The 13,240-nt window shown below is 36.8% G+C and overlaps 1 protein-coding gene across 2 annotated transcripts in view; it reads right to left on the reverse strand.

The window, feature by feature from the left end:
- Window positions 1-1,426: 1,426 nt before the first annotated feature.
- The window catches only part of NAA16 (N-alpha-acetyltransferase 16, NatA auxiliary subunit), a 61,435-nt gene continuing 49,621 nt past the window's right edge, over window positions 1,427-13,240 (reverse strand). The window contains exons 12-20 of one of the 2 annotated variants that reach the window (XM_054271788.1): window positions 12,821-12,973; window positions 10,809-10,937; window positions 10,054-10,267; window positions 8,144-8,337; window positions 7,311-7,419; window positions 6,709-6,807; window positions 5,998-6,141; window positions 3,479-3,576; window positions 1,427-3,213 (exon numbers count right to left, since the gene is read on the reverse strand). In XM_054271788.1, the coding sequence (XP_054127763.1) occupies window positions 3,013-3,213; window positions 3,479-3,576; window positions 5,998-6,141; window positions 6,709-6,807; window positions 7,311-7,419; window positions 8,144-8,337; window positions 10,054-10,267; window positions 10,809-10,937; window positions 12,821-12,973 (1,341 nt within the window). In that variant the 3' untranslated portion in view covers window positions 1,427-3,012. Of the gene's footprint in view, window positions 3,214-3,478; window positions 3,577-5,997; window positions 6,142-6,708; window positions 6,808-7,310; window positions 7,420-8,143; window positions 8,338-10,053; window positions 10,268-10,808; window positions 10,938-12,816; window positions 12,974-13,240 lie in introns of both variants that reach the window. The other variant, XM_054271789.1, reaches the window with a different exon arrangement.

The raw sequence follows: 13,240 nt of genomic DNA on the forward strand, positions 1-13,240 counted from the left end.
GCTTCTTGCATCAGAAGTGCAACACTTCTGATACTCTGCTAGTCAGCATGGATAAATCCTGAGCCACGCTAGCTGGCAGTGCTGGCAGTGTCCCAAGCAGCAGCAGTGCCTGCACTGCAACACAAGAGGAGCTGCCCTGCTTCAGAGCACTGCTGCCACATTTCCCTGCACTGGGTTCTGGCCAGATGAGTCTGATGAACTCATTAACCACCAGAAATCAGAGCAGTCAAAACATAAAACATTTTTATCAGTTCAGGCTGCTCAATTTAGCTCATGTCTCTGAATGATCTAATGCTGCCAGGCTTGTTAAGGTAAATGAGGTCCTTCATTCTGCCAGCAGCCTTGTGCTGCATTTGCTTATTTTCCTTCTTTGTGCCTGGACACCTTAAGGTGCTAGGGTACACAGCACACCCTGCCCATCTGCAACAAAGATGAAATTTGGAAGAGATCAGACTGCCAGGCATTTGTTACCCCAAGAAGTTCACACCTGCAATGACAGCCCTGAGGAAAACAGCAGGCTGCATGCCTCCAGCAGTTCTAAGAGAAAATGAAACCACTCACTGCATAACAGAAGACTCAATTTCCAGAATTAAGTTTCTACAACTCTTAGCCTAGATATGAAAACCATTCATCTACATTATCAAGGAATCCACTGCTGAAGAGGAACCCTGCGTGTTTTTGCTGACATCTGACTTCAAGTGTCAAGTTAAACAGCACAGGACTGGATAAGTAGTCCTGTCTAGAGTGCCACAGCCTTCTTTTTGAAGGCCTAAATTACATCTCCAGCAAGAGAAGTATTATCACTAAAAAAAGACAGAAGACACTGTATCACTTCATGTCTTCACCATACAGTGCAAGTGGTTCTCAGGTGCTGCTGAGCCAAAGCAATCCCATTATGGTCCACCTTTCTCTGCCTAAGACATCTTTGAGCCAGGTGTTCCACAGCAAACAGCTCATGGTGAATACTTAAGACAAAACCACATCACTACTTCTCAGTATTACTATCACAGAATCATAGAATGGTTTGGGTTGGAAGGAACCTTAAACACTGCCTGATTCCAATCCCCCTGCCATGGGCAGGGACACTTTCCCATAGACCAGGTTGCTCAGAACTCCATCCAACCTGGCCTGGAACACTGCCAGGGATGGGGCATCCACAGCTTCTCTGAACACTCTGTTCAAGTGTCTCACCACCCTCACAGGAAATAATTTTCTCCCTGCTATCTGATCCAAATCTATTGATTGCAGTCTGAAGCCATTACTATCTATAGATACACATCTCAATCTGCTAAATAGTCATGTTTTTCATAACTACTTACAGTTAACATTAAACCAGTGAATACTGCAACTCCATAGAAAAAATGAAAATGATGGGTTAAAGTTTGATTGCCAAAAATATGCAAAAATTCCAAACCAAAGGCAAATGTGTACAAAATAATTTATTACAGCATAACATATGTTGGCAATATCTTACAGTGAAATTTCCATTCAACATTTTTTTAATCTAAACAGATGACACACAAAGGAGAATTTTAATTAGAACAGTTTATTTGTCTTAATAAAATCCCCTCTTCATGAACTGGTATTTGCCTTTGAGGGGCTAGTTAATATTACTGAAATTATTTACATTGCAGTGAAATAAAAACAAACTGAGATTGAATAATTCCATTACGGTTTCCAGAAATTTTCTGTACAAGCCACAGTATAATTATGTTTTGATAGCAGTCTTTATAGAATGTAAAGCTGTCATGTGATATGTAGCCATTTTGTCTAGCAATGCTATGCTTTAAATAGGTATATTAGATTTAAACTTCCATTTTGATGTGTTGTATATTTAATAGTTAATGCACCAGAATACAAAGTAAGAAAAATGTTCATTATGATTTATAGTCAGCCTCTTTGTGCTCCCTTAAACAGTTTTATAATGTAAAACATATTTCTCTGTTTTGCCTTTCAGCACCTACAGCAATAGCATTTAGGCAGGAGAAATTCTGGAGTATTGGCCATAATACTTAAGTAGACAACTAAGACTTTTAATGGAGGTAATACAGCACACCCACCAGTGAGTTTTTATGATGTAGAGAAAAACTGTATTCCCCATTACTGTACCTTCTGCACTTGCACAAAATTGGAGCAGCTTTTTCATCCTAAGTGTCAATAGGTGAACAAATGGGGAGAAACCAGAAGAAAGAAGAGGAAAGGGGAGATGGAACAAAGGACAAACAACAGTATTCAAATTCATTATGTCTTCTCAGGGAATTGCTTCAGGATATTAAAACCTTAAAATGTTAAACTGACCATAAAACTAAGAAAACGATAGCTATGGAACACAAGATAGAGGGAATAGGTTTCAAAAAGCCTTAGATATTTGTTGGTTTGGGTTTTTTTACACAAACCTAATCTTCATATCTGTCAACACTGGTTCCATATAAGACACACACCTGACAAAAACATGCAACCCCCCGCAATGCTTTCATTGTTGCTGTGCTTCAAAAGAAACCAAACTGACCAAAGATTAAAAAAGAAATCCAACCAAAACAATCCAGAAAAAAAACCCTAAAGAACAGTAAAGACAAAGAGGGCAATTCAAGCAGCACTTCAGTCTTAATCTGCTAAAAACTCTCAAATGATAATTTATTAACAAGATATGTTCACATATCTGCATATGTAACAACACTTAAGTGAAAGCAGTCTTTAATATCCATATTATTGTGAGGGAGGGCTGATGAATTATTAAAAGACTTAAACCTGTACAAGTATAAACATGAAAAATGCTGATTAAAGATGTTTACATAAATATTGGCAGTTTTCATTGGGAGGAAAAAAACCCTAATAGCATACTCCATTTAACTATCCAAATATTTTGTTTTAGATACCTGTTAAAGATATTAAAATACAACCTGGAAAAGTAACCCTGATCTGTATCCAGCCAGCATGTAATGAGTCAGAGTTTCATAAACATGTGTGCATGTAGGTATACACACACACACACAGGGGCTTGCACACACTACTTCAGATTTCATTGGACAGCAAATCATGGTTAATGGCCGTGTGATTCACAGATGCAATGCTGCTGTTGTCTTCGTTTGTGGCAGGCATGAAGGCAGATGTAAAAGGAAACAGTTTATGACATGCTGCTTGATATTCTTCACATTGAGCATGGCAGCTTCCAAAACTGCCATCAAGCAACGCCTCAAAAACCTTCGTTAATGTCTAAAGAAACAAAAGCATCAGTTAATAAATGTAATTCAAAATTGTTTATTTTTAAGGGCACATATTGTTAAACAACACTAGTTTGAGCAAACAGGTTTCTCTGTTGGTATTTACGTATCTTCTACTCACAGGAAAGATTTGAAACCTTGTTCTTTCAAGTAATCATTTATCATGGTTAATATAAAGCATGCACATTATCCTGCATTAAATTATACACTATTTAAGACCCCACACAGTTGGTGGCTTTATATACTGTATCTTTTACCTTCACATTTTTGTCTCTCATGTTTTTATCCAATCTAGTTGCAACAGCAATTGCCTTTTCTTGTCTTGATTTGTCCAGGAAATACATCATCTTTGCACCTTATCACAAGACAAAACCCACACTGTTTAGTTTTCCTAAATGCCATACAACATATACAGACAAACAGAACCTGAAAACTTAGACATAAACGTGAATTAGACTTCTTACAAGTTTTAATAAACTATATCTTTCTCCCTGATTTGCAACTGGAAACTAATGAAACTAAAGCCATTTTGAAATTTATTAGAAGCATAAGGATTGAATAATACAGGAGACCTGTTCCTGCAAGAGTGACATGCCTCACTTGACTGACAGGTCTTCAGGAGAGAAAAATATCACAGAGTACATTGATAACAAGCCCTTCAAGTCAGCAGGCTAAATGAAATCCATCCAACAAATGCAGGAGTGAGTAATTCTCAGAGACACATTGAATTCTCTTTAGAAGTACTGGAGCTAAGTGAACAACAGTTATTAAACAACTGTGGAACATGACCCAGTAAAAGTTCAGACCAGTCCACATGGCAGAACACAGGGCCATGGCTCCTCACCCAGAGTTAAGGACAGCTCAAGTACAAGGAAAGTGCAGCACAAGTTTGGGGCTTTGCCTGGACCAGACTACACTGGTGGAAAGGAACTACACAGCTTCTCAGAGCACAAACAGATTGTCAAAACTGGCCTAGGCATCTCTGCAAAATTCTGCTCCTTGTATCACAGCTGCCTTAATTTAAAATCCCACCTTAATGAATGTGTTGGCATTTCATGTACTTTCCCCTTTCCCCAAGTACAAAGTCCAGACCCACACCACTATGTAATCTACTCCAAAACCCAAAAAGCTTAATCATTTTACTGGAAAAGTTAAAACCTCACATTCTGGATGTTTTGTCTGTCTTTTGGTTTTGCTCAACTCATTTCCCCAATTATTAGTTTTCCTAATTAAATAAAATTTCCTAGTTCTTACTGCTTTTTGTAGGTTTAAGAAAATAAATTGCTAGACTCTATGCAGAGCCATTATGGCCCAAACCACTAATATTAGCCTAGTTACTCTTGCCTAAAGTTAGGGAGGCTTTGGTACAGAAATTGGAAAGAGGTTAGAAGTCTGCTTAGAGTTTTTCACTAGTAATTTTAAGCTGAGCAAGCACTCATTTGTGCTCTCAGACTTAGGGTTTGGTCTTCCAGATCTTCATATGCAAACTTTAACTAAAGTAACTGTTCAAGAAACTTTAAAATTGTACAGTAGGTAAATCAATTGCCTCAAACCTGTTCCAGCATAAACAGAAGATGGACACACAGTTGAAGTCCTAAGGCTACTAAAAACCTAGCCAGGGACTGTAGTGTTTTCCATAACACTGGAGGATCAGAAAATAAGACCTATAAAGCAGACAGTGAGATGTTCAACAGTCTCAAGAGTGGAAGAACACATCCCTGAGAATTAGGACCAATTGACTGCTGAGAGATCTGTACTTGACTTCCCAAATCTTGACCCTGCTTGCAGGAAAGAGGTAAAAGTATTTCTCTAAAAATGCTGTCCTGAAACACAGATCTTACAGAAGCCAATGGAAGTTTGTGGTACTCTACCTAACCTTCTTTTAGAGTAAATGAGCAATCCTCTGAAGCTAACTTCTTCTGGTTATTCTGGAGAGACCCTGGGTCACTTTCAAAGACCAGGTGAGGTTAGCACTAAGTACTTGAAGTGCCTGATAAAACTACACTTACTTTTGTTCCTTAACTGCTTGAAATGCATTTTATTTTCTCTACCAGCTTATCAAGTCACATCAATATTCCAAAACTTTCCGTAATCATTCATAATTTTCTTTGACTTAGCTCCAGCAGCTACTTGTGGCTCTTCTATATAAACAGTGTCTGAGTGTCAGATTTCAACATTTTCACTGCTGACAATGAAGCAGAAAAGCAAAGACTGCATAACAAGTCCATCATGGTACTTTTATTGATGCTGTTGCTACATGATAAAGTTATGAGTAGGAACAGAGATATTTCAGCTGAAAAGAAAACAGGGAAAAGCACTTGCTAATGGATATGGGATTTTGTTTTATATTTTCTAATACTTAAGAAAAAGAAGCTGTAACAGGAAGGATGACAGTGCTTCAAAACTTGAGTATCTATAGTGGTTTGACTGTACTTTTTGAAGGTAAGGAGCAAATTTCTTATGCATCTAATAAAGTGAAGTACATTTAAAAAAATGGTACAAGCAGACAGAAATGCCTTCCCCCCCCCCCCCGCCCAAAACCACATAATTTTACATCTCATTAGAATTTATGTATGAATTCATAGAATGGTTTGAATTTGAAGGAACTTTAAAGCTCATCTAGTTCCACATGCCCTGCCATTCCCAGGGCCACCTTACACTGGACCAGGATGCGCTAAGCCCCATCCAACCTGCACTTGCAGATTGCAGATAAAGATTCTGGTTTTACATCACTTAAATCATCTCCTTTTCAAGAGCATGAAAAAGTTAGACAAACCTGACAGCTGGTGCTGAATGGAGGTAGCATTGTGTTTGAGAAATTCTTCATTAAAACTCTCCAGGTTTTTATTAACAAATATTTTCTGCATTTCTTGTGTTAGGACCTTGCTCACAATTTCTGGGAGGTTACTATGGTCAGACACTAGAAAAGGGTAGGCAGGGGGGAGAGAAGCAAAAAAAATTGCCATTTAAACAACTGTAGAAAACACTGAAACCACATAAATCACTGCTAAAAGTCCCAGTTTTAGAATTTGTGCACAGAAACACAGATCAAAATGTGTCAACACAAACACTGCTGATGCATTTACAGAGGAAACTTTCATAAAGGATGCTCTGTCATGTAAACTTTCTATTACATGTTCACCACACAAACTGTTACAGACAGAATCGTTCTCCTATATCTACCACTTATTTTCTTAAATATTAAGCTTTTCCAGGATCCTTAGAACACTCATTTTTCTGTGAAATCTAGCCAAAATGAGTTGTTGGGTCCACCTGGTGGATTAATGGAGGAAGGTATAATACATACAAAGTACACTGGGTAGCACAGCCTATGTTTTCTTTGGTATTGCCATGAAAGAAATATATTTGTTTTTATTTTTCTTTATTTGTGTTTCAAGAGTACACATCACAAAAATATGTAATTATGTACTTGCAAAATGTAACTTGTATCTTTATAATTACACAAATATCTATTTTACACACATACCAGCTTTAGAGAATTTAATCAAGCACTCATGTAGCCATGGGTTATTCCTGTCGATAGCAAAAGCTCTTTTGACAGACTGTAACATTAACAGAAACTTGCCTGCCGCAAGAAAAAGAAAAAATATTAGGAAACCAAGATTAAGAACACAGAACATTTTCTCTTCATAATCAATTATTGTTTTCTTTAGTAAACCTAGTAAAATACTAGAAACATCAGTTTCTACACAGAATTAGAAACTAAGCTTATTTTCCCATTCATATTGCTTAATAAAGCAGAAGTTCTTGCTGCTCCAACTCTGCCAACACTGCACAGATGTTACCACCTCTTTAGCTTTGGTCTCCTCTAGATAATTAAAGATCACACCACAAATACCATTCCACAGTATTTAAGAGTACATACCACAATATAATCTGCTCTTAGGGCTTTTTTTTGTTGAAGGGTGACTAAACAAAAATGCTATTTACTCTATTATTGGGTATGATGATTGCCTCAGCTTCAGTCAGGTAAGTATTTCAGATCATTTTCCACTACACTTGGATAACATGGCTGAACTGAAGCAATCAAATTTTGTAAAGCAAAAATAAAATTAAGCAGTACATTACCTTTTCTAAAGTATATTTCGAATGCTAATAAGTGTGTTTCTATATCATCTCCAATAAGATTCTTAAGTGGTATAAGGAACTTAATGGCTTCTTCTAATGGATTTTCTACCTGTTTTAAGAAAAGAACAGTGAAAATTATGGCTTAAAACAAACATCAAATAAAGTCCACCAATAATTTCTGTTACTCAAAGCATTTAAATAATCAGAGGTCAAAGGTGAGGTGAAGCCAGCTTTCTGAATTAAACTGCACCATAACAAATTTTGCTGTTTAAATAAAAATGTTAAAGCATTTACTCATCATCTCATGTTGACAAAGACAACATCATTGCTAACTCTGGCATTGCTTGTGCACTCAGTGCTGTAATTTAGCATTTAGGAAACTATTAAACACAACCACTTTAGATAACAAGCTTGAAGTTTACTGTGATAATGAAGGTAGCTCTTCATGCATAGCAAAATACTGGCTCATGCCTTCAAACTTTACAAACTGCAATAATTTCTGTTACTTTTTCCACTATTCACTGTATGAAAATCAGATTTCTTCAAGCAAAATGCCTTTTTTTTTTCAGTATCTATTTTAATGAATATGACCTACTGCTTGGAAAAAATCCCTGAAATCTAAGGACAGTAACAATGTTAATGTACAACTTGGATTTATTGATGAAAAATACTTCTCTTCAGTGTAAAAAGAGATGGACTACAAAAAAGTACCTCTGCACGCAAAAATGATTTTATAAAAACACCTGGATTCTTTTAGGAGAATCTGATGGCAAACCCATATTATAAGCTTTTTATGATAATCATGGGAGTTCAACAAGAAAGACCATGCTAACCCTTTCCAGTTTTTCAGGAACCAACTCTTCCCTGGGTCCACTAGTTTCCTCCTCCTCTTCATCTCTCTTCTTCTTTTGATTTTTTTGCTGTCGTTCTCTTTCTGCATGCTTTCTTTCTTCTTCAAGTTTTGCTTTCTTCTGTGCTCTTCTTTGCTTACTAAGCATTTTCTTCAATTCTTTGGCTGAGAGATTTTCTACAGATTAAAGTAACAGACAACATATAAAGTATTTAATTCAAAATCTTGTTTCTCTCAAACAATTCAGGTCATTATGCTTCTCCCCATCTCAATTTGGCAAATTTTTAAGTGATTTCCATAACTACCAGCAGTCACAAGAATATCACCACTACACAGGCCAACACTCCTGCTGGATTGGTATTTACAGCCTAACACAACACTTGATCTTGCATATTTTCTCTTACATGGCTGTTAAAGAAACCTCAGTGATTTCAAAGGTTAGCTACATAAAGTTGTTACATCTGTCACAGGTCTTAACTTAGAAAATGAACAACGGTAACACTAAGCTCTCATTTTGACTGCAGCTTGGCCCGCTTCTAATGCCATCTAGAAATATCCAGATGGATTTACACTCCACCTGAAAACATGCTAAACTTGCTATTTTCCATTAAAGTGTCTGACTAATATACAGCCATGATAACTGTACCGATTTCAGGCAAATGCCATGGGATAACAAAAGGGAAATTATCAGTTTAGCCAGAATAACACTACAGCCACCAGTCTGTTTACTGCGTGTTTCACTGAGAATAGAATTTTTGCTAAATGCGGCAAGGCACAGAAAAATGAGCTCCCAAGGGACTAACACATCTTTTTTGAGGCTAGGGCAGCATGACCTCCCTGCTTGGGTCATCCCTATTCTGACACAAGGAAGCACCATCCACACAGTGCTGCCTTCTCCCACAGGTAAGCCTACTGGATCCCAATAAGCAGCAGACAAATGAACTAACATGACTTCTTAGACACCACCCACCTTTATGATATACTGCTATCCTCTGTGATAGATCCTCTGCCACACGCTAATCTTACATTATATACAGAAACAAACTAGTTGGAGAGAAAAAAGGTGCAAGTTCAACTATTCCAATATGCCTCTTCATTATTCATAGGCAGGTATAGAAAAATTTATTCACCTCTGAATAAAGGTAAGAATTTATCTGCAATATTAAGTGGCATTTTTAGTTTAGCATCCCTTTTTCCCCATATCAAATATCTTTCCCTTTGCAAAAAGCCAGACATGAATTTCACTGCTTTAGTCAACAGCCACTGCAATGCTGACAGTAACTGCAATTCCACCAAAGGAGAGGCAACTATTTATCCTAAAGTTAAAAAAAATCTCAAATAATCTGCCATTGAATCCTCAAATTTCCAAACTACACCCCACTGGCTTCCTAAGAATGTCTGTTGTCCATTTAATACTAGTTTTAAATAATGTTCTACATGTATTAATATCACTAACACATTTATCCATTTATTCTTTGGTCCTCAAGTTGTGTGAGAAGTGGTAAAACTTAATGCAGTAGTAACTAGTACTACCATGTAATTAATTAAATGCATGAGACCAAAATCAAATTCTTCCACAAAATCTATCCATTGCTCCATAATTAATTTGTTAATAATATTTATCTAATGGCTGAACTGAATCTGATTTTAATGCTCTGAAATGTCACTCTTCCCCAAGTACTCCAAAACTACAGTTAGGTTCATTCATGTTCTAGTTCTGCAAAGTAATGGGATGTGAACAGAGCAAACTGTAGCCTGTTACCTATGATCTCTTTTCAGTTATTACAAAAGATGAGAGGAAAACTTGTGTTCTATTTACTCTGTAACATGTAACTTACTTAGCTTAAGCTTTTACATGTGTCAACATATGAACCTTCATTAAAGTGTAGATACCTGAATTCACTTCTTGCTCTTTGCTTTCATTGGTAAGAGGATTATCATGGAGCTTCAAGTAAATTTCAATTGCTGATCGGGCAGCCTTGAAGTAGAAGGCATGTTTCCTGAGCACATCTTCTAATCTCAGAAGGTCTACATAGGCACGGAGAGTCATCTTTCTCATGCAGTACGTGTGGAAGTCAAATTGATCATCTGTTATCTCAAAAAAATGCTTTAAAAAAAAAAGAACACACTCATATATTCATCCTTTACACTTAGTCTACTTTTTATTAGAGACAGGTGAATAAAGTTACAATTGATATTATTTACAGACAATATTCAACAAGTATAGACATATCCTTGTAATGTTGACTGTTCAAGAGAATGTATTGGTATGGAAAAACCTTAGTTACCAAAGTCTATAATGTGATTATCCAAAGACTTAGGCACTCTAAAAGCCAACTGAAATGTGACTATTCTGATTAGAAACACAATTGTTAGAAGTCAGCATAAAGTAAATGTAGGAATAGCTGCATAGAAGATACGGTATTTTATACTGAAACATTTTCACTTCAATAATAAGTCTTTCACATAATAGCTAGAGAAGACATCTGTTACAAAAAATCATCAAGTATTAACCTGTTGTTAAAAGCCATTATACTAGAAGTTTTATATGCTTCTAGCATACAAAACTGCTGATTACAACAACAAATATCTTCGTTTGAGTATGAGAAATACTGGGGAAGCAGTGGGTGGTGTTTGCAGCTACTTACCCTTTCTACTTCATGACATTTTTTCAAGGCATCACCGTACTTCCCCAGCCTTTGATAAGCTGCAGCACATTCTGTCTGGAACCACATACACTGCATCTCATTAAGGTTCTCCATTGCAGAAGTTCCTTCCTGAAAGAAGAGCTATCATCAGGTTTTGCTATTGTAATTTACCAGCTGCATCATTCAGTGCCTGGTTCAGGCCATCAGGAGCAAACAATCAATCCTTCAATGTGCTTGGAATACAACAGGACATGAACACCCAGTGTTCAAGTGAGAATAACACTTGTGATATTCTGTGCTCCCCCAGACAGAAAATAATAGATTGAAATTATTTAAAAACTCCAATTACCTGAAGATTAATGTCTTAAGAGGTTTTTTAGATGAACTCAAGCTTGCACAGTCTCACTTCTACAATTTGGGGGGCACAAAATAACATTATTTAAAAATAATGCTTGAGTTCAGCAAACAATTTTAGCTAGTTTTTCCCCATCAGGTAAGTGGCATCCACCAGTCTATAAATCCACCAATATATTCATTGCTTTATCACACATTTCTTAGAACACATTATTACACATTTCTTAGAACTTGCTTGTCTAAATAAGCAAAGTTAGATTGATACATGATATTTTGACAAGAAAAAAATCCTAGGATTGAGACTTTATAATAGTCATAATGCTCTAGAGTAAGTGAACTGGAAAAACATCCCATATGTCATTAATATTAGCCATTAGGCTTTCAGAACAATCTTTATAGCAGATAAAAGACCCAGTACTGTTACTGAGGATGATATCCTGTCTTTCCAGAAGTCTATGATAAAGTTCTGTCTTTCTTACTTTAACACTTCTGACAAGCAAACATGATGAGTTTTAGTAATCAAATTTTCAATTATTCCTAGAAATACCTAGCAAGCTTGAATCCAATTTCAAGTGTTACCACATCTAGAATTTAAAGGAACGAAGGAGCCTAATTTATGTACTCCACGATATCCCACAAGTAGTCTTCATGTTTAGTTACAGAAATTACATGAAAATCTGATATTTATTAATACAAATTTTGTCCAATGTAAAAAAAATAGAATTTGAAGTCCTTATCCCATCTTTTAGGTATAGACTGTTTTAACAAAATTTTTGTGTGTAATACTAGCTTCAAGGAATGAAATGTTCAAATATAAATTAATTTATATTAATATTAAATCATAATGAGTATAGTACTATGCTCCTGGGCAGTTAGATTGGAAAGGGGAAACAACGAGGTATCCATCAGATGCATTTCAAAAGCAGTATTTTGAAGTATGGCAATAAAAAATACTCCTGGACAACTGCCCTTGAAAAACCTTTTCCAGTATTTAGTGGGTCTACAAACTGGAGTGCTGCATCTACCTCTGCGGCCCCCAGCACAAGAGGGACATGAACCAGTCAGAACCGATTCAGAGAAACACCATGAAAAATCAAAAGGCTGGAACTTGTCCTGTGACAAAAGACAGAGAGTTGAGGTTCACCCTGGAGAAGAGCAGGCAGGCTCCAAGGAGACCTTACAATAGCCTGCCAGTATATAAAGGAAGTTCATAAGACAGAAAGAAAGAGACTTTTCACCAGGATCAGCAGCAACACCAACAGGAGCAAAAGATTTGAAATAAAAGAGGGCAGCTTTATACTGGATGCAAGGAAAAGAAATCTTTTCTGTGAGAATGAGGCAATACACTGGACTGTAGTTGCCCAGGAAAGCTGTGCATGTCCTGTCTCTGGAAGTGTTCAAGACTGGGATGGATGCAGCTTTGAGCAACCTGAGTTAGCCAAAGGTGTCCACACCCATGGCAGTGGCATTGGACTATTCAATCTTTAAAAGGCTCTTTCCAATACAAACCTTTCTACAATTCTGTGTAGTTCCTTACCATCAGGCACAGAAGTATTGTAATAAAAATGGATACTAATAAAAGATATTTGATCAAAAGTTACCAGTTAAGAAGTACCAGAGGCAAGCAAAACACCTCTTAATTAAAGCAATATACTTGCCCTTGTGAATTTAGAGCACATCTCCTCTGCATCCTTCACCATATTTGCTCGCAGCATGTATTTAGCACATTTAGAATTGATAAATCTGTCTGCAGTATCCAAAGACTGTGCTTCATCCATCCATTTGGCAGCTTCCTTGATGTTACCTACATGCTGTTAGGGAGAAATTAAATAGTTAACTTTCAGTAGAGGCCTGCTATTGACCAGCTCCTGAAATCTGTACTTGTTACTGGTATTTCTCCATCAGAACCAAAACCAGTGTTATTCTCACTCCCCCCATTCCCAGATTTTTTTCAGAATTACAATTCACTGTAATTTGTGACTGGCTTTGCAAAACCCAAACAAAAGGGTTTTCATTTCCTTCCTGACAAAACAGTGCCCAAAAAGAAACCCGCATGAAAACTGATGCCCATAACAACT

The sequence above is a fragment of the Melozone crissalis genome, unplaced genomic scaffold (assembly GCF_028551555.1).
Source record: "Melozone crissalis strain CALT ecotype California unplaced genomic scaffold, PUWL_Pcris_2 ptg000013l_1, whole genome shotgun sequence".
Classification (NCBI taxonomy): Eukaryota; Metazoa; Chordata; class Aves; order Passeriformes; family Passerellidae; genus Melozone; species Melozone crissalis.